This window comes from Pollachius pollachius (assembly GCF_949987615.1).
Source record: "Pollachius pollachius genome assembly, chromosome: 18".
In the NCBI taxonomy this organism is placed as follows: domain Eukaryota; kingdom Metazoa; phylum Chordata; class Actinopteri; order Gadiformes; family Gadidae; genus Pollachius; species Pollachius pollachius.
The window spans coordinates 18,467,014-18,490,112 of record NC_136951.1 but is presented as its reverse complement, the minus strand read 5'-3'; the positions used below and the strand labels follow the sequence as shown (position 1 = coordinate 18,490,112).

The 23,099-nt window shown below is 46.8% G+C and overlaps 1 protein-coding gene across 1 annotated transcript; it reads right to left on the bottom strand.

Annotated features, from left to right (window-relative positions):
- Positions 1-539: 539 nt before the first annotated feature.
- On the bottom strand, positions 540-23,099 carry tnni4a (troponin I4a; the record flags this gene model as incomplete). The annotated part of the gene is given in 9 exon segments (XM_079756113.1): positions 540-685; positions 2,403-2,564; positions 3,097-3,186; positions 3,727-3,858; positions 4,429-4,470; positions 6,040-6,076; positions 22,679-22,722; positions 22,724-22,747; positions 23,043-23,099. Coding segments are annotated over 9 exon segments (675 nt in total). The 3' UTR covers positions 540-598.

Below are 23,099 nucleotides of genomic sequence, written 5' to 3'. Positions count from 1 at the left end.
CACACACACACACACACACACAGACACACACACACACACACAGACACTCCCCTACCTCATGACCTTGGGCCAGATTAAGTGGGAGACAAGAAATAACTGTATTTATGCCTCAACTTTACTTTTACCGAAGTTGACGTTGATGTTTTGGCATGTTTGCCCCCCCCCCCCCCCCCCCGCTGGAGGTAACGCTAGAGCGGTCACACCTTGTCAAAGTGCTCTGCGTTGTTGTATGTCTGCCTCCTGACCTATACTGCCCCCCACAGTTCAAAAGGTATAGAAGGACGATCACCGCAGCGCACAGAATACTCCCTCATTGAGTCTTTCGGTGGATGAACGTTATGTGTACGCCGAGTTCAATTCAGTATGAACACATTCTTTATTTTATTCCATTGCTATTTTATTTTTTCTTACAGTACAAAGCGTTTAAATTAAATGTCACACATTCCACTTTACAAAAAGAAAAATGGTTATTACAATCTCTTCATATCTTCATATGGCAGCCTCATCTAGTAATTAGCGCGCACAATTTAGACCACGCTGAACTATGGAAATTAATGTGAGGGAGTTCTCACGCCGCTGAACATTGGTTTATCTTTCTCTACTGAGCAGCAGTAAACATCTTCTTCCTCCCATCCATGCCAGACATGGCCTCCACGTTCTTACGCCAGTCTGTCACCTCCTCCTTCTGAAGGGCGAGAGAGAGAGAGAGAGAGAGAGACAGAGAGACATAGTGAAGCAGAGAGACAGAGAGAGACGTAGTGAAGCAGAGAGAGAGAGAGAGAGACGTAGTGAAGCAGAGAGAGAGGGAGAGAGAGAGAGAGAGAGACATAGTGAAGCAGAGAGAGAGAGAGAGAGAGAGAAAGAGACGTAGTGAAGCAGAGAGAAAGAGAGAGAGAGAGAGAGAGAGAGAGAGAGAGAGAGTGTAGGAGCCGATGAAAAGAGCAAGAGAGTGAAGTGAAGCAGAGTGAGAAGTATTGAGAGAAAGAGAGAGAGAGAGAGAGAATGGCTACATGGTTACATGAATGCCACTGAGCAATCTGCAGTCACAGAGGTTAGAAGAAATGATTTCATAAATACCACGATGAATCAAAGCAATTGCTTTCAAATAAAAAGTATTTGCTCGGTGAAATAAAAAATAAGTAAGTCCATAACGAAAGGCATACGAACGAAGGACATTTTCAGGAGCCCACGGGGGGCCATACGACGTATACAGGCGTAGGGAGCGTCCATACGACGTATACAGGCGTAGGGAGCGTTCATACGACGCATACAGGCGTAGAGAGCGTCCATACGACGTATACAGGCGTAGAGAGCGTCCATACGACGTATACAGGCGTAGGGAGCGTCCATACGATGTATACAGGGGTAGGGAGCGCCCATACGATGCATACAGGCGTAGGGAGCATCCAATACAACGTATACAGGCGTAGGGAGCGTCCAATACGACGTATACAGGCGTAGGGAGTGTCCACACGACGTATACAGGCCTAGGGAGCGTCCAATACGACGTATACAGGCGTAGGGAGCGTCCAATACGACGTATACAGGCGTAGGGAGCGTCCAATACGACGTATACAGGCGTAGGGAGTGTCCATACGACGTATACAGGCCTCGGGAGTGTCCAATACGACGTATGCAGGCGTAGGGAGCGTCCAATACGACGTATACAGGCGTAGGGAGCGCCCATACGACGCATACAGGCGTAGGGAGCGTCCAATACGACCTATACAGGCGTAGGGAGCGTCCAATACGACGTATACAGGCGTAGGGAGTGTCCATACGACGTATACAGGCGTAGGGAGCGTCCAATACGACGTATACAGGGGTAGGGAGCGTCCAATACGACCTATACAGGCGTAGGGAGCGTCCATACGACGTATACAGGCGTAGGGAGCGTCCAATACGACGTATACAGGCGTAGGGAGCGTCCATACGATGCATACAGGCGTAGAGAGCGTCCATACGATGTATACAGGCGTAGAGAGCGTCCATACGACGTATACAGGCGTAGGGAGCGTCCAATACGACGTATACAGGGGTAGGGAGCGTCCAATACGACCTATACAGGCGTAGGGAGCGTCCATACGACGCATACAGGCGTAGGGAGCGTCCATACGACGTATACAGGCGTAGGGAGCGTCCAATATGACGTATACAGGCCTAGGGAGCATCCAATACTACGTATACAGGCGTAGGGAGTGTCCAATACAACGTACACAGTCGTAGGCAGCGTCCATATGACGTATACAGGCGTAGGGAGCGTCCATACGACGCATACAGGCGTAGGGAGCGTCCATACGACGTATACAGGCGTAGGGAGCGTCCAATACGACGTATACAGGGGTAGGGAGCGTCCAATATGACGTATACAGGCGTAGGGAGCGTTGGAGCCGGAGACCCACCTTCTCCTCGTCCTTCTTCACCGTCTTCAGGGCGACCTTGAAGTCCGACTTGGCGGGCAGCTTGGCCCCGCTCAGCACCAGGTCCCCCGTCTTCTTCACCCTCTTCAGGTTGGGCCTCTTCGTCCCCTTCAGCTCCCGGACCTTATGTGTCAGGACTTGGATCTGTGTGCGCGGGCGTGTGTGTATGTATGTGTATATGTGTGTGTGTGTGTGTGTGTGTTGGGGGATGGGGGGGTTATCAGCATCAGTATACAGGTCCTCAAAATGGTAGTACCATGGTGACGTCATGGCCCTTCACTCGACAGATCTTAAATGTCAAGGCTTTAGGATGGCGGCTCAACTCCCCATAGCGTGCACTGACCCAGGTATTACAGCTATATATCCCCTATCAGAAATCAATGAGAGCTGCAGAGATCAGCTTAATGCCTCCTGTCAGGGCACATATGCTCTGCTCTGACAGGCCGCATTAACCTGATCTCTGCAGCCCCCATTGATTTCTGATAGGGGATATAAGAATTAAATTTATAATACATAAGAGGTAAATAATTGTAATCCTTAATGGAAGGCGGATTAGGAGTGCAGCGTTCGTTTTTTTGATCTTCAAAGGCTCAGTGCTCGCCGAGGGGAGATGGCAAGCTGGCGGTCCATCAATATTCTGACAACTTATGTTCATTTCCATTACAAAGACACAAACCTCGTTCTCATTCTTGGCAACCTTCACCTCGTGGTCGTAGCGGTCTTCATCAAGGACGTCAATCTGTTTGTGCATGGTCTTGAGGAGTGCCTGCCATGTAAAATACAAGAGGGGTAAGGGAAAAAAAACGAAACGCTCTTATTGTGAAAGCCCTAACCAATGTGGAAGGAAGTGAGGAGAAGAATAAAAGCGCAGTCAGAGGTGATGCATCATCAGACGAGATGTAGGCTAAAAGCCTGGCTTTGAACTTCTGCAGAGCTTGCGGCAAGATAGCTGTCGAGAAGCCTTTTCAAACCCACGTCTTTTTGAGAGAATATATGTTTACTTGGAGGAAAAATCGAAAAGAATTGCATTGAATAAAAGTTGCTTGGTCCTAATATTAACAGAAAGTAACAATTGTTTCACTATAAATATCGGCGATAAACAGGCCTACATCTTTCATGTTGCCAGTTCATCATCCAGAGTGCTTTTATTTTCTGAGAATCTATAAACAGTAATCTATAAACTAGCACCTAAAGGTGTTGTTTCAAGATCCGTATCAGTAACAAACAAAATGGCCAAACTAAATATTGTGCCAGCTACAGTATTTATACATTCCCCAGTCTCCTGTTGAATCAAAAGGCCAGATACCTGGAGGTCCTCCACCGTGAGGCCGGACAGTTTGAGGGGCGGACAGTTCTCATTAATCTTTGCTTCTCTCTCAGCAGCCTTGGTCGTCTGCTCAACAACCAGCAATGCCTCAGCCTTCCTCAATAGCTTGCCCTGTTGAATAACCACACCTTAATAAACAACGAAACGAATGGATAACCATCGATTATCTATAAAAACATAAGTGGCGGAGCTGGCAAACAATATAGCCTGCTTGCCTGTTTGTTCTCGCTCCAAATGTGTGCAATATGTTTGTTTGTCTTTTCCCCCTTTTTGCTCTGGCCTGCTGTAATTATAAATGTAATGTATTTTTTTTACTGTTATGTATTGTAGGTTGCCTACTGACAACTGGCTGGGGACTACAGCTGGAAATTAGCCAAATAGGCTAAAGCTGTTCCTTCTCAAAGGGGACTGCCCACAAAACTATAAACAAAATAAACTAAACTAAACTAAGCTTGGTAAAAAAAGTATATTTTTTGAGTTATGTACAAAGTTTTGGTTTCCATTTGTAATACGACCAAAAGATAAATAGGAGCTGCCCAATATGGGTATAAGTGTACTCCCCAAGAGGGGGTGAGATGGAAAAAAATCATGGCTGATTTATAACTTGTCATAGAAAATATCAACAATTAACCTGGGGTCTTAGCAAACCTGCCAAATGCTTTAATGTCAGAGCGGATTTACCTTCAATAGAAGTCTTCTCGTTGCCGAGTATTTGGATTTTTTCTGAAAGACAGGCCATAAATTTGCACCTTTACACATACTTTCACACAGCTTCAAGAGGGGCACACAAGGAAGCCTAGCTTGATACACAATACATGAATGTCTCTGATTCACAATCAGATTGATTTTGAAGACTGTCGAAATTCAACTTTTTCTTTTTTTTTCAAGTTGAATATGCAGAAAATTTAAGGATAAAATCCAGAACATCCTTGAAGTGTGAACGCCCAATTCAGCTCCAATTCAAATACATAGAGATTTAAAAATGTGAAAAATGTGTTTGAGAAGGTAAGGGGCAGGAGTTGGGGGATGTTATCCCTATGGTTGTGACTCAAGCCAACATTGTGGTACATTTTTAGTACCGTTGTTGTGTATGAGCGCTATAATAAGCGATGTTGTGTGTGAAATGCGCCACCTGCCGTGGCATTACACTAAAGTGTCCAAAAGCTTATCCCCGCTCTTGGACGCCTCCACAGACAACTCGCCGCCAGAGTCCCTGGTCGTGACATCGAGGTGACTCGCTGAAGACACTTTGAAGTTAAGAAAAGGACGCTGTCGGCGTTGGGAACGGGGTGGAACGTTCACAGACGGTTTGGCAACGGGTGGCACAAACATAGGATTTCACTCTTGTTTTCCTTAATTTACGGTTTTATTTGAGTCACAGTGACAACATGGCATAGATTACTAAGGGGACAATCATTTAAGACGTATTACGTTTAAAACAAACATTAAAGGTTTTGGATTCACTACCCCTTTAATATCTTCAACGTTCAAATAATATTGTTGGTTTAATAGCCAAAGACATTAAACACAAAAGAACAATTACAGGAAATGAATGAAGCATTAATCCCCATTCTAAATGCTTCAATAGACTGTAATTCAATTATTTAGAAACACATGTAAGTAGTTAGTGTTCAATACATTTTATGTTACAATACAAACTCACAGCAGTGTGTATGAAAACACTAATTCACCCAATAAAAGGCCTAATGGGATTAGGAAAAGGATTCAGGCAGCATGCGTAGTAGTAAAACCTAATTTCACACACACACACACACACACACGCACGCACGCACACACACACGCACACACACACACACACACACACACACACACACACACACACACACACACACACACACACACACACACACACACACACACACCGTTTTTTTTATATGATATTAACCATAGGCCTTTTATAATTAGGCCCATAATATCACCCCAATGGTGGAAACAATAGAAAAGCATGCATTTTTTTAAAAAAGCAACACAGAAAAAATAGAGCATGCCAAATGAAGTGCAGAGAAACAAATGTTTTCTTACAGGTCTGTGTCCCAAAATGGAAAGTCACCAACCCAACAAACAAACAAACACATGAACACAAACAAACAACACACAAGAGATGAGAGAAAGAGTAGGAGAGTAAGAGAGCGAGAGAGAGAGAGAGAGAGAGAGAGAGAGAGAGAGCAAGAGCAAAACATTTAGTTTCCACCAATGGTCAATAACAAGGACATTATCATTTCAGATGGGGAATTGAAAGGTGCTGGTGTGAGTGGCGAGAGAGGACACTCACCCCTCCGACATGGCCTCTGTTCTTCCCTTTGGTTTCCTAATGGAGAGCCAACATAGTTTGGTGAGAGACTGTGTGGCCCACATTTGCAGCTGTGGTACCTCACAGACGCACACGGACCAAGCAGCACGCGCTGAATGCACCCATCATGCGATGCGAGGGAGTATTTTTAGACTCGGTTCCTTTGCGCGTTCTGCGTTCTGCGCTTCGCTCACACACCCCCGCTAAGTGGATGACTTTAGACTTTGGATTTTAGAGATGAAAGATCTGCTAAAAGATGAAATGGATGTAATTGGGTTCCAGTTACCAACTATAAAGTGAGGGTGGGGATATATATATATATATATATATATATATATATATATATATATATATATATATATAAATATATAGGTGGTAGCTGTAACCCAATTACATTTCCTATAATGACATGAGCCTGGCCACATAAATGGCCGTACAAAAATTGGAGTGGATCGAAGGCCATCGACATGGGGCCTGGGGTCAACGCGGTGGTCCTCAGAATGTGATGGCGTTGGACGGCCCCCAAAGCCCTTTCTCAGTTACACTCCTCTTTCTGCCGACCCCAGCGCTGCCGTATCTTGTCCTGTGATTCGAGAGCAGAACTGAAAATGCTATTACGCTAGTACCCCCCCTCTCCCCGGGGAGGGAGGGAGAGGGGGGGGGGGGGGGGGGGGTTAGACGTTGGACACGACAGGGTCTCAAGGTGGGGATGAAAAACAGTACCCCCCCTCTGACCCCCCCGGCCCTCTGTCTGCCTTCATCACAGGCAGGGAATGAGGCGACCCGACCCAGTTGGCCCCAGAGGGGGCGCCGCAGGTTAATAGGGTCCCGGGGAGGAAAACGCATGACGGCACAGAAGAAGTGACAACCAAGGAGAAGAAGGAGAAACAAGAGAAGAACACGGCGACAGAAGAAGAGAGAAGAGAAAAGATAGAAGGGAGACGAAAGAGGAAGAAGAAGAAAGAAGCAGAGGAAGGAAAAGGGCAGGAAGAACAGCAAGAGGAGGAAGAAGGAGGAGGAGAAAGGGAAGGAGGATAAGAAAGAGAATAGGAAAGAGGAGGAGAAGGAGGAGAAGAAGGAGAAGGAGAAAGGGAAGACATTTTTTGATAGCTCCCCTCCCCCCTCCACCTTGCATCCCGGATGTCTTAGAAAGTAGAAAGGAAGGAGGGAGACGCGGGGGAGAGGGTGTCATGGCCGCCTCTATGTTTGGCGGCGTAGAAGAAAGCGCAACAGACGAGTTCCAGTTAATGAACCCCCTTCCCCTCCCCCTCCCCTCCATTAGGGAAGGAGCGAGTGTGTGTGTGTGTGTGTGTGTGTGTGTGTGTGTGTGTGTGTGTGTGTGGGGGGGGTCACCTACTGTCAGGGCCGCGCCAGCCTGACGCTACCGCACACATAAAGGTCAGGTCAAACTCTGGGGGCACGGAGCCCCCAGTGCTCCTGGTGGTCTTGTGAGAGCCGTGTGCATGCAGACATTCACGCGTGCTCTCACACACAGCTTCAGACACGCTTCAAACACGCACACGCACACATGCAGAAACACGGACGCGCACATGCATGAACACACCCACCAAAAAAACCCCACAGATTCATAGCGAGATATGCAGATGCACGCACGACACAGAGAGAGAGAGAGAGAGAGAGAGACACACACACACACACACACCCACACACACACACAGATACGCACACGTATGAACACACACAACCCTGCAAAAAACCCCACAGATTCAAAGACAGATATGCAGGTGCACACACACGCACACACACACACACACACACACACACACACACACACACACACACACACACACACGTTCATACACACATGCGCGAACACACACACACACACACAAACACACACGCCCCTATGCCCCTGATAACCAGTGATCAATGGCTTTGCGTCCGGCGCGTATTGCATGAAAGAAACAAGGCTGTACAAGGCCACGTCTTCTGTGGGTCTCCGAAGACGCGGGGCTACAAATCACCCCCCCCCCCCCCCCCCCCCCACATGTACACACAGCCCGCGCTCTAATGGGACATAATGAATATGAATTATGAGAAGGCAACGGGAATAGGACGAAAAGGCCCCATTTTACAAGTGAGCGATCTGACAGCAGTAAAAGCCAGCTTTATTGGGAGAGACGGCTGTAGTAAACATAGAGGAAGGGGGGGAGAGGGGGGGAGAGCGGGAGAGAGAGGGAGGGAGAGAAAGAGAGAGAGAGAGAGGGGGGGGAGAGAGAGACAGAGAGAGAGACAGACAGAGAGAGAGAGAAAGAGAGGGAGAGAGAGAAATAGAGAGAGAGAGAGAGAGGGCGGGGGAGAGAGAGACAGCGAGAGAGACAGACAGAGAGAGAGAGAGAGAAAGAGAGGGAGAGAGAGAAATAGAGAGAGAGGGAGTGGGAGAGAGAGGCACAGAGAGAGAGAGAGAGAGAGAAATGATCTGTGACCAGCACAAAACACAGAATGGCGGGGGATACAAGCCATGTGCACTCATACACATAAACACACACATACACAATACACACACACACTCACACACACCACACACACACACACACACCCACACACAGAGAGACAGAAGCCGGCACTCAACAATTTATATTCGTCCCTCTATGAATTTGCCAATTTCCTTGGAGACCCAACACACGCAAACTAAACCACACGCACACATGCGAGACAATTAGCTCCTTGACAATATCAACAACATTTGATTTCAGCCTTGATTGTGGAAAACAAACACACACTCGAATAATCAGAAGCGAGCCACTCAAAAAACAGCGCTTTCACTGTCCTTCTCCTAGCACTCAATTATCCAAAACTCACCTTGGAGAGAGCAAGCGAGAGAGAGAGGGAGAGAGTGAGCGAGCGAGAGGGAGATGGACGATCCCTTTCAGAGTATAGCGACGCGAGTAGCAGGTTGTACAGCTAGCTCCTACGGCAGGCACTACGAAAAGAGTGCCTTCGCCGAATTCCTGTGTATTGATTTATAGGGGTAAGTGACCCCTCACCATGAATGGCCGTCTATTATAAGAGTCTCTGGTACGCCTACTGCCCTCACATTGGTCACATTGGCATGTGTGTGTGTGTGTGTGTGTGTGTGTGTGTGTGTGTGTGGGAAGCATCATTGCCATACCTGCAGTCAGAGGCCGAGTCCCGTGTGTGTGTGTGCGCTGCACACACTTTGCCAAATTTAAATAAGGAACGGCAAGGCAACACTCACTCTTCACGTGATCGGCCACACTCAAACCCCCCCCCCCCCGGTCCAACCACCAACCTGCTTTCTACAACCTTGTCATTTTCTGTTTTACACGATGGAAACACGAGACAAAAAAGGGTACTTTTGTTAGAAAAACGTGTCCAAGGGAGTATTGAAACTCTGTGAACAGGTGGGTCTTTGATTCGTTAGGGTGGGTGGTCTTTCTTTTGTGCGTAGGGTTTCATGGAAGTAAACCGGGGTCGACTCACACCTTGTTCAACGGCATCGGCTCAGGTGTTGACATTCATGACATGTCCCCGCCCGGCGCCCATGCAAACCGACGATATTCAGCCGCCTCCGCAGTGAATCCCTGATTTGTCACACTCACAAACGCCCCAAGACACCGCGTTTCACCCAAACCCTAAATCTCAAACTAACAGTGGCTAAGGGACCGATACAACACTGACAACTTGTTCCCCTAGCGCTTATTAAACGAAAACCATCCTCCCAAGCCCCCCCCCCTTTCTCCAAAGACAACAACATTCACTCGGGGTTCATGTCAGGTGTGGGGGGGCCGTACGCGAGCCCCCATAATTGTTTAATCATGCGTTTTATGTGACAAAGATACCCACATTTGCTAGGGATGTTTCTGGTGCAGTGATAAAGCTTCTCACAAGCTCTGCATACCCGATGAGCACCCAAACACGCACGCGCGCACACACACACACACACACACACACACACACCCCCACACACACACACACAGACACATGCACACGCACACTGTGGGCTTTGGCAACACACCACTAATCACAGGTGGATTTTTAGGCCTGACCCAGGGTCATTGGCAGCGCGCTGTGTGTGGATGTGCAGCCGTGGAGGTGGTAGATGGAGGAGGTGGTAGATGGAGGAGGTGGTAGATGGAGGAGGTGGTAGATGGAGGAGGTGGTAGATGGAGGAGGCGGTAGATGGAGGAGGCGGTTGGCTGGTAGGTAGAGGGGTGAGGTGGTGCTGCTGCAGTCTGTCTCTCTAAATCAGTCCGACCTTGCAGTGCACCGCCATTAAACGGGGAGATGTGGGCACGCGTGTACCTTGGCACAAATAGATGTGGTGGGGCCCATAAAAAATAAAAATGTGCTGCGTTGTTGGGGTCTTGTGTGTGTGTTGGGGGGGTCTGTGTGTGTGTGTGTGTGTGTGTGTGTGTGTGGCTAGGTAGGTGCACGTGAGGCTGTTCATGTGTGTGTGTTGAATTACACTGTTTAGCAGGTGCAAAAAACAAATTTGCATGCAAGGCTATTAGTGTTTGTCGATGAACATATGCATGAAGCCAGACAGACTAAAGCACACTCACACACACTCACACACATACACACACACACACACACACACACACACACACTTACACACTAGACACACAGATAAACACGCATAGTCATAAACATGCACACACACTGACAACTATGCACACATGCAAACATGCGACACACACACATACACAAAACCAATAATCCATAACACACATGCACACTAAGATAAGTGTTGCCATTAATGGAAAAGGGACACACACACTGCCATCACCCCCCCCCCCCCCCCACACACACACACACGGGGACACATATAGACACACACAAACTCACACACACACACCCACACACACACACACACCAAAGAAGTGGTCTACTGAGCAGGAATAATCACAACGCATTGTTCCATGATCCAAATAACTTTCACACAGCTGAGTGCTCTCAGGGATACAAAGAAATCTGATACTGTCACAGAATGCATTCCTCCATGAGCTCAGATGGTCCCTACGGACGCAGGTAGACATATGACAAACGCATCACCACTGACAACAACAACAGAAACAAAAACCAAGATAATACCGCCCTTTGAAGCGTTTTACAGTAGGGTTTGGGAGATGAACCGAGCAGGAAGTGATGGGAAAATCTCAGCACGGCTCTTAAGAGAATATCAATGACTTAATAAGAGCTACTTTTTAAAAGTTTACACCAGAAAGTTGTCTCTTTTAAACCATAAATAAACCCTGTGGGTTGCGGTTTCCCAAGAGTTTCTATTGGTTGGTATTTTGACATTGTTAGGTATTTGGATTTTAATGCATGCCATCTGGTAGGAGGCATCGCTGTCTGAGACTTGATGAGTTTTTGCCGATTTGATTTGAAAAAAAGTCGCATGGGCTGCCAAATATGAGAAGGATTTCACAAATCTTCCATTGTCTAAATAAACTTCCATTAAGTGCAGTGGGGAGTGGAGTTGCCATTGAATTGGCCTAGGATTAACCTCTGACCTTTCCCAGTGGTACATGCAGGCTGTCTGAGAGGGAACGTCTCTCCGGCACAGTTAGGAGTTTATCTCAAATGGAAACACTAATATGATTTATTTGGCTTGATTTGAATTATTCATTGAGTTTGGTTTACTTTTTTGTGGCTAAAGAATGTCTGGACATTTTCATGATACTGGTGGAATATTGGTAGCATTTCAGATGAAAATGTGAATCACACATTTTGTAATTATTTTGTACATTTGTAACCATGACTTTAACACCATACAGTACAAAACATCTGTTATCATTGCCCATGTGCCAGTGATGTATTCCATTTCTTTATAAAATATTGAAAGAAATTGCAGTTATCAACCATCAATTTGTGGAAGGATCCCTTACCCCAATGCCTAAAGTCCTTGAGAAAGATGCCCAACATCTGCTGCTAATGACGTGTATCTGAATTCAATTCAATGTATCTTGCAACTAAATTTCCAATAGTAGTTAACGGTCTTCCAACTTGGGTTTATTTTCTTCAGTGACCCCAATGGAAATAGCCCTAACAACAACCCGCCCTCCCCCTCCTTCCAGTCCCACTTAGTCCGGTCCACTGAGACTTGATGAGACACACCTGTGTGCAATTAGGGGGTGCGTTCACGATCACGTGCACATCGGCACACATCCTCAAACGAACGCAACCCTTGATGAAATTAAACACGGCAATATACAAAAATATAGAATTCATACTTCCAATCCCCAACTACAGGACTAACCAACAAGGCGGTACGGGCTGGTGACATCTCCTTAATCGGCTCCTTGTCACATTATGCATTGATATGTTTGTGTAGTGCCTCCCGTTTAATGTGAAAATGAATTGCGCGATAGTTGTGTGTTCGTTCTACGATGCGCTGGGTAGTATCTGAATTAGTCGTGTTAAATTATTCATGCCATGTCTGTACGTTCACACAGCATTGCAAACATGGCCTACATCGATCACTCGGATCGTCCATGCTTTCTACTCTCCGTTGTTAATGTTGAATTGATGTCATCTATTTCTAATCTATGTCACGGATTTTCCAACACTTTACTGCGACGATAAATCAAAACTAAGAAAAACGACTCTTCCTGCTGGTCAGATATATTCGAGGAAGCTGGTAGACCAGAGATCACCTCTTAGAGCTGACTCGTTAACAAACGTCTCGTTAACAGACGACTCGTTAGCGAACGACTCTATAGCTATCCGCTTGCTAACAAACGACTTGTTAACAAACTAATCGTTAACAGACAACTCGTTAACAACCCCCCCCATCACCCGTGTGTGCCCTGGTGTTGAACCAGGTCAAAACGTGCAGCCGGTCACGCCACTCAACTCCCTCCACCGGCTTCCTGCATCAGCCCGCATCGAGTCCAGATCCTTGATGTCGGTGCTCATGCTATAGCAGCTGATCTTCACCCGCCCACATCAGATATACATAACATCTCTGTGTCCCTACACGTCCACTAATGAGCAGAGTCTGGCGCTGCCTTCAGACTGCATGGGAGTCTTCCTCAGCCCAGTGCTCGTTTCATGTGTTGCACCCCGATGCTGGGAAAGGCTTCCCGGCTCCCCGAGATCTTCAGAGTCCTTCCTCGAGAAACATCAGACGACCCCATCTCTTCCCGGGAACGTCTGCGAACCCGACACAAGCGCTGCCTTGTTTTTAGATCTTGTGTTGAATTGAGATCCTGTGTTCTATCGTTATAACCATAACTTATCTAGTCATTGGACCACCACTAAAATATATAACATCCTTCTGATATTGTGTTTCTACTACTGCACCCTTTCCAGTTGTTTCGTAGAAACTTTGCTGTGCAGAATCTTTTTGGAGTAATTCATATTTTGGTTGTAGTTATGTGTTGTTTGAACAGATAACTTAACAACTAACTACAAACTAGCGAAACTGGAACCAGTGATTAGTTGCAAAACACACAGCAGAAAGTAGAACAAATTAGAACAAATTTACTGAAACGGTGTGTGTGTGTGTGTGTGTGTGTGTGTGTGTGTGTGTGTGTGTGTGTGTGTGTGTGTTGTTTGCTCACTGCAAAGCTTGGTAACATTTGGACTTAAGTTTCACAGATCAAGGCAACAAAAATCCAATCCTTGTTGTCATGAAGGGAAGGCAGTTGAAAATGATGAACTCAAGCTCATCTTGAAATTTCTGGGTGTGGAAGATGTCCCCCTGGCTTTTGTCGCTAGGCAGAATGGCAGACTGTCATCATCTCTTCACAATCCTGCTAGCACCTCAGGTGGAGGAGGAAGAGGAGAGGAGAAGGACGAGGTAGAGGAAGAGGAGTCTGAGGAGGTGGGTGAGGAGGAAGAAGAAGAGGAAGGGGAAGAGGAGGAGGAGGAGGGTGATGGAAGGAATGAAGAGGAGAAGTATTAGCTTGGAGGAGGGAGAAAGAAGAAGACGCAACAAAAATTCAAGGATTTTGACCTGCAGAAGAATCAATGACCTGCTGAAGACTGGGTCGGGGAGGTAGATAGGAGGGGGGGATTAACCAACAGTAAACCACATCTACTAGCATTCTGTGTTTTTGTGTTTTGGGTGTATCTACCGCTGTAGGGGCTGAAGCATTTGTTTCTCTGTTCCTATGGTGACGGGGCCGGTCGCTATGGGAGAGCCTGAACACAACAGGAAAATTAGAAAAATGAATGATGATGTAGGGACTCAAAACAACAAGAAAAAGTTACCATTGAGTCACAACGGTGAGAAACTTTGATGAAACGTACGGTTTTCTCATCAACTCCTAAATCCTCCCAATGCCAGAACGCTCATTTGGATCCACACAAGAAAACGTATTTCCCCTTCTTGGCAGAGCGAGGTGTACATAGACTGAAGTAATGCGTCTAAACCATCCCCTGGCAACAACAAGTGTCTCCTGTCTGCGTCTGATGACAGGTGTAGGCTGAGCCGAGAGGCTGGCACAGTCGGGCCGATGCAAATGAAGATGCGGTATTAATATAATTGAATGTCTCCTCCTCCCTGTCTAAATCTTGGTCTTGACACTGTGTGTTTCTCATTTTAATGTGATTGGGTTGTAATGAGTTCCCTGTGCCCCTCACACTGATGGTGTAACCTGGTTCCCCCCCTAGCCCCCCCCCCCCCACACACACACACTGCACACACACACACACACACACACACATGCTCAAACACAAGCTTGCATTTGCGACACATGCAGAAATAAAAACATACATGTATAGATAGCAAATATAAACACAAAGGCACAGACAATGTGTAATAAAATACACACATTATATGCACATGCATAAACATGGCTACACATGTACACACACGTAGACACACACACTTTATGCACATTCCTGCAAAAATGGCTACACATGTAAACCCCCCCCACATTGACAGCTTCTCTCTTCGACAACACGCACGCGCACGCACACACACACACACACACACACACACACACACACACACTCACTCTTTCCACAGCACTGACGGTGGGTGACAAGAGCACTTAGGGAAGCAGGGCCAAGACGTTGAACACACACACACACACACACACACACACACCGTGTCTGCTAATGTCGCGGCGTAAAAGCGCCTGCCAGGAAGTATTAAGTCATTAAGTTAAGACAACAGTTTCCAGCCAACAGTAATCACAAGGATCTCAGGCCCCGTTCACCCGAGCATCCCTCCAGTACCTCTTCATTCGGAGGTGGATTGGGCCTATCGGGAAGTCACAGGGAGTTTGATCGGTGACGTTTTCATTAAAGGACGGTTTTGATGGGTTCCCGTGATTGGAAACGCCACTTAGCGCCGACTCTCGTTCACGGTCATGACTCGTTTAAAAAGAGTTTGGAAGCATGACTCTAATAAATCCACATGCCTATTAAATTCAGCACCAATACTTAAGTTGTTGCTTTCCCTTGGTGAATAGCTGTACCGGACTGATTATCGGGGATAAATCCATCATTAAGCTAAGAGCAGCTTCACCATTAACCCGGCACTCACCGGTTGAGTTCAGCGGCGACCTCACGACAGACGAAGTCGACAGAGGATTCTATATTTTCAATTAAAAGTTTTCACCCATTCTCACCGGCGGCTGACACATTGTTTTTTTTGGTTCCGGCACCTTTGTGGAGGTGTACGTCTAACTCTCCCCCCCCGCCTCTGTCACCGCTCAGTGAACAGGTGCGGCGGCGGCGGCGGCGTCTCCCTTCAGTTGACAACCCCCCAAATCATCCACAACAAGGATCCCCTCGACACCATCTCGGTACGCCTCGGTGGGACAGATCTCAAATCCCTCTCGCTCCTTCCCCATCTCTCTAAGCTGTCCTTAACTATTCCCACCAATAGAAATTAAGAAGAGGGAAAAGGAGAGAGAGGAAGAGAGAGAGAGAGAGGGGGAATACGAGAAAGAGACAGAGTGAGAGTGAGAGAGACAGAGACAGAGACAGAGACAGAGAGAGAGAGAGAGAGAGAGAGAGAGAGAGAGAGAGAGAGAGAGAGAGAGAGAGAACGAGAGCGGGAATACGAGAAAGAGACAGAGTGAGAGAGAGAGAGAGAGAGAGAGAGAGAGAGAGAGAGAGAGAGAGAGAGAGAACGAGAGAGGGAGAGCAAGAGAGAGGGGGAGGGTGAGCGGGAGAGAGAGAGAGAGAGAGAGAAAGAGAGAGAGAGCAGCAGAGAACGAGAGCGAGAGCGAGAGAGTGTGAGAGGGACTCTGTGTTGACCTAAAAACCCAACTCCTCCAAAGGTTTTTCCTACTCTCTGTCAGTTGATACTGGGCCTCCGCTATCAAATATTAAGCGAGAAAGCTGTGCTCCCTCCGACACTGTAAAATGGCCGGGTGGGAGAGGAAGCAAAGGTTGCTCCTTTGATACGGATTCCAAATGCTTCCTGTACCACAGCACTTTTCATACTGTGACAAGTGCTGAGAGAGACAGAGAGAGAGACAGAGAGAGAGACAGAGAGAAAGGGAGAGAGAGAGAGAGAGAGAGAGAGAGAGAGAGAGAGAGAGAGAGAGAGAGAGATTCTTACTCACCATATACGAGCGTATGATTATATAGGGCAATGTAAGCCATTCCATGTGATAGATGCTGGATGAAATGGTCTTTCTCTAGTCTGGCATCATGGGAGCTCATTTGCATTTGTATGATCATACCACACACAATACATAATCTGACCCACATACACATGGGCCATTTCACCACACACCAGTGACTTAAGCCCTCAAACCCAATTTGACAAAGTCATGCAGTATCGGTGAGGGTCTTTTTGGTTGCAGGTCGTTTGGGAATATGTCTCCTAGGCCCAGTGCTCCTCGTCAGTGATTTGAAATAGCCTCGCCAAAGAAAAAAGAAAAGGAAATCATGAAAGTACTTGAGGAACGCATGTCGCTGAAGTGGTTAGCTAGTCAGGCCATTAGAGTCTCACAGAGCTCCCCCTCTCCGATCCGGATTTCTTAAATTGATCGCCAGAGGTGCAGTACCACCGTCGCCCACAGAGGGGTGTCGTTTCTGCCTTGCTGTGCTGCTAAAAAAACAACAACCCCTGCGTGCGGGTCGAGAGAAGGAGAAGAAGAAAAGGACTTGATGACGGCGCTTTCAAATAACAGGCCTTGTAAACATGTCGGTGACAGTCGTTAAAGATAATAATGAAAACTGGGCTGCCAAGAGCAAGGAGCAATCAATCCAGTTTTCTAATACACAGAGGGAAGGGGGGAGAAGGAGGGACACCGTGGACGGTGGGGAGAGTTCCAGTAACTGCAGAATACAAATTTGATTTCCCATCACCAGAGTAGAACGCTTTTTAATGGTGCCTCTTTGACAACCGGAATGGCCCTACTCCTTCATGTCGGCAATTATTGTTCTTCAGGTTTTAATTGTGTTGCTTCGGAAAGCGCCGCTGCTGTCACTCATACAGGCGTGCTGTAGCTGCTGTCTGTCACTCCGACCTGACACACACACACACACACACACACACACACACACACACACACACACACACACACACACACACTTCACCCATGCTGTAGCGTTTGGCAGGGCAGTGTTTGATCATGCGCTGTCGATAAGGCGACAGTGATTTTGATCCATCCCATTTTTCAGTAAGGTAGCGGGCTGTCTAAAGAATCACGTCTGCATCCTTTTATACGGAAGTGGAGCCATGGTGGGGACCTTACCCAGAAATAGAGGCATGTAATACACACAACACTTTGTGGTGTTGAAGTGCCGAAAATTGTAAGCTATCCTGATGATAAACGCGATGGCATAGCGGAAATGGTAAGCTTATCGATGGTACGTCGCAAATTCGGGGCTGTAGTTCCCCTATGGGTACTTCTAGAATCATTATGAAATAGTTTAGTCAATTTGTTTATGGTTTCATTGACAGTCCCCTTTGATTAACTGTACAGTCAAATGACCAGCTTTAGCCTTTTTTGGCTAATTTCAAGCTGTAGCCCCAATACATAAGTATGAACCAAATTATAGGGGACGCGCAAACCAATGTTTGCGCGTCCCCTATATGCGTCCCCAATGTTTGCGCGTTACCCACCACATATAGACACATTCACGGTATTCGACATGCCCTCCCGTTTCAAAAATAGTTGTGAACGCGCGAAGGAGGCGCCCTGTTAGAAATGGAACGGAGATATCTATTGGCCGACACAAGGAGACATTGACTATTTTGCAACAGCTGCGTACCTGCGTGACATTTGAGGGGAGCTTACATGTTACCGCCCATCCACCCAGTAGTAGCCCATCAAATTGACCTTTGGGCTCTCTGACATGGCTAGGCTGCCTCGATAACGGCCTATGTACCCTGTCAGGGGGATTGATGGCGGTAGGTGCGTTGGGGGGCGGGGTACACAGCCCAGGGTTCACTGAGGGCCATTCTTCAAACAACAGCAGCTGTATCTCTGCCAAGAATCTCCAGTACAGCCGTGACAGGCCTGACCCCGGGTCAAACAACCAACCACCCCCCCCCCCCGGAAAGAGAGAGAGAGACAGCGAGAGCGAGCGAGAGAGATAGAGATACATGGAGTGATGATGCAAAGGCAGGGAAAAGCTGAGAGAAGTGTTTGTAGCGAGAAAGAGATTGTTCGTGTCAGGATGAGAAGATGGGGGGGTATGAAGTTGTGAAGAAGGTATGAAGGAAGTCGGAAGCAGCCTTGGCGCCGTCAGCTGGAGGCACACTAAATAAACATGTTAAACAGAGAAGGTTTAATGAGGTTGAAGGAGGAAAATAACAATCCCATCACTAACATTTCTGTAGACGTTTCTAATTTTGCTAGCATGCCTCAAACCAGACGTCTGAAAAACGTCTTCCAACATTTGTGGATTTGCAAACATTTCTGTTCCCTTTTTGTGTTTGCTAACATTTATGTTCTTGTGTTTGCCAATTATCAATGAACACTTGCCAATTATCAATGACAGCATTTCTGTCTTTGCTAGCATGCCTCCTTCCTCGCTAACATGCTAACATGAGCTAGCTGGGTAGGCCCATATAAGGCCGCAGGAACCAGTTTAAAAACAATATTAAATCCCCTGAGTTTATGTGCACACTTAAGTGGCAAAGAAATATACACACAATTATTAATTATTATTATTGAATAAACTAAACACATATCGAAATACCAACCATAAAATGTAGAGGATTATATTTTGTTTATTTTTCATAGCCTCCCTATGGAAAAATATGTTTTTAACGAAGACACAACAACCAAGGTTTCACTGCAGGCAGAAAGCGTAAGGTGCGAGCTTATTAACTTATAACCCTGAACAAATTGCTGATCCGTCTGCAAGAGATCAGCCTTGTAGCATTTTCGAGCAAAAACTTAATAATATAACTTTGTTTTTTGGAATGTACTGCAGATGGAGGTGTTAGGACACAGACACAGATAGTGGCGGTCATCAAACCAAGCAGACAGTGGCTATTAGCAGGCTGGGCTGCATTTAACAGATTTATTGTACTCTGATTGGCCGGGGCGATGGCCAATTAGAAATGCCCTCAGAGGTGGCCACAGTCACAGCCAGACATCTTTACGGGAGAAAGGAAACTGTTTGGGCAACCAGTTACATGTGTGCATATCACACACTCAGAGCTACCTGCCCTGACTGTTACATGCACATACATGGACACAAACAGACACACACACAGAAGTAATCACCTTGTCTGTGGCTATTATGCTCACACACACACACACACACAGGGCCCAGAGTGTATCTGTGACGATGTTAATTGAGGAGTTGAGGAGTGGTAAGCCTCCACTGATTCCCGAGCCGCTCGGCGCGTTGGTGCAGGATAATCACGAGCGCCACGCCAGGGGGGGTTTCTGCCCGCTGCCGTCCCAGAATCCTTTGCTGTCAGGGGGCCGGGGGGAGAAGGCTTAGCGGGTGTCAGGCTGGTCCTGTCTATTCTTTTCTTTTTTTTCCTCCATCCCCCTCACACATCTCTGACGGAGCGGCCTATTAAAGGTGCCTTTATCCTGCCCACGGTGCCACACACACACACACACACACACACACACACACACACACACACACACACACAAACACACCTTAAAATACAGTCTGGGAAGAGGATCACAGATGCTGTTGGTTTTTATTTCTCGCATTCGTCATCGTTCAGCCCACACAGGAGAAGACACCTCAAGAGTGTGGCGTCTTATAAACGCTTAGCACGCCAACTTCCTCATCCCACCATCCCTCATTATAGACACACACACACACACACACACACAAAAACACACACGTGTGCGCATGGACACACACTCGCACACATTTATGCATGCACACACACACGCACACACACACGCACATACAAAGACACACACACACACGCACGCGTGTATGCATGCACACACACACATGCACACAAAGGCACGCATTCAGACACACACACACAGACAAACACACACGTGTATGCATGCACACACACACACACACACACAGGCAAGCATTCAGACAAACACACACACACACACACACACACACACATAAACACCTGACACACACACATTCACAGTGACCCAGCCACACGCACACACGCACACACGCACGCACGCACGCGCGCGCACACACACACACACACACAAACACACGCACACACACACACACACACAATGACACAAGCAGACTTTAATGGAAAACATGACAGATAACCCTTTTTTTTAATACCTAGTTAATTTGGATACTTGAAACCTCTGACAAAAATGCGACAAAAAAAAGACAGAGCTTGGCAGTGAATGTGTGGGATAAGATCAGATAGGAAAATTAGTCGGGGATACAGTTGTGTGGGATGTAATTGGGTCGGATAAAGTCCAACAAATCAAACTTTAAATTAAGGTTTTAAAGTCTGATGGCAAACAAGCACAGATCTGGTTGACCGGGGCATTTCACTTTCTTCGGCTGTGTGAGTTTTGACCAATCACGTTGCTGGAGGCAAGGGTATGTTAGCGCATAATTGGCTAAAACAAACTCGGCCAGCAGTAGTAAAGTTGTAAAAAAGTGTCTCTAAAGGTTCCAAATCAACACTGTGCAGACTGGCCGTTGTAGATACACACTTATTAAAATCCCCTTCCTGAAGCTTGAACCGACTCGCAAATGAGTTTCCCTTTGGTTGAAATCTCCGTAACGAAACGGCGTGGCTCCGCAGTGACGTTGGAGGTTTCCGGTCCCGGCTCTAACAGAGCAGGACTGCCGGCCTCGAGATTAGGTGGGATATAATTGGGTGGGATGTGATTGGGTGGGAAATGATTGGTTGGGATATGATTGGGTGGGATATGATTGGTTGGGATGTGATAGGGTGGGATATGATTGGTTGGGATAAGATTGGGTGGGATATGATTGGTTGGGATGTGATTGGGTGGGATATGATTGGTTGGGATGTGATTGGGTGGGATATGATTGGTTGGGATGTGATTGATCGGGCTATGATTGGTTGGGCTGTGATTGGCTGAGATATGATTGGTTGGGATATCATTTATTGGGCTAAGATTGGTCGGGCTATGACTGGTTTGGCTATGAATGATTGAGATTTGATTGGTTGGGATATTCTGTGTTTTCGTCCCAACCAATCATATTGGTTGATTGGTTGGGATACGATTGGTTTGGATATAATTGGGGCGGTATCAGATTGGATTGACTTCCGTGGGATACGTCCGGCTACAGAGGTTTCTAACAGATACCCCCCCGGTGTACGCTCAGCAGAAGAGCTGGATTATAAATTAAAGTCGGACTCCGGTGCTTCTAATGCAATCTGCCGAGGTAAAAAACGCTCCGAGATGCGATGCCGGGTGTCTACAAAACAAAAGAGACGATTCATCGCAAAAGCTGTGAGGCGCGTGTTTATCGGCATCCCAAACAAGGGAGTGTTTGTTAAGACAAGGCGAGGCGTTCTGCGTGTGTTCTCTGGCCTCCAGGCATCAGTCATCCTCCGGCTAATGCAACACAGGTGTAATGGTTGTAACAGCGTTGCAGTTTGGTGACATTGCCGGATGAGGATGAGGCTTTCTCTATAAAAAGGATTCATGAAGTCAGTTACTTTTAGAGGAACGAACTGTTGATCCCTCACCACAGTGCGAATCTTCAAGGAATTTCCAGCTGTTTGTTAGCAGTATCCCACGTGCTATGATGGTACGATGTCTGTGCTTTTACATCATTCAGCAGACGCTGTCATCCGAAGCAACTTCATTTGTGATATTATTGATATTATGGAAGGGATTATATTCCGGATGCAGGCATCCTGCTCACAGCCAACGATATATGAATCTCAATCTTCATTTGACACGATCTGATTATTACACTCCTTCCTTCTCTTTTACATCACCCTTTGTCAAACACAGTGCAGAAGAGAATAGCAACTAGAAGATACTTAAATAAAGAACACACAATTCTGGGTTGACTAAATGGCTGCTTTCCCACTGCTAAGAGAATTGGACTCATGGATGAATCCACCGCGGTTGGAATGGCTGGCTGTATAGAAGCTCTCAACCCCGATCAAAGACTCTTGACCTGAATCACTACACTTACCTCCAACATTACCCCTAATAGCAAGAGCCATTGTCACATCTCAACCGTGCATGTCTCAGTGCGTGTTTACAAGGGTCATCCACGTGGAAATGTGCTCTCGTGGCAATATCTTACCTTCTGGAACCCCCTTGCTTCCCTATCACAGATGTCGTTTTTTTAACATCTGACACACGTCCGATTGACCTTTAAACACAACCAGAATTACCGGCAGGTTTTCTCTATTTTTCTATTCAGCTACGATTGGTTACATATCCTATTCCAAGAGGAATGAAAATCATCTAAACATGGCTGAATATGTCTGAATATAATACATGTTATTTTAGTAAGGAAGTGATTTCTAAATCTTAGCCGTGGACGTTTTGGAGCAGCGTGTATAAAACCATTTGCTCCTGTCTGAGGCTATTTTAGACATTTCCCCCCCACCCCACCACCACCACCACCAACCATTGAACATTAGTATCCATGACGGTGCTCTTACCTCCATCTCCGGTTCTCCGCTCTGAGCGGTTTCGTCAGGGAGGCTGCTTGTTTCCAT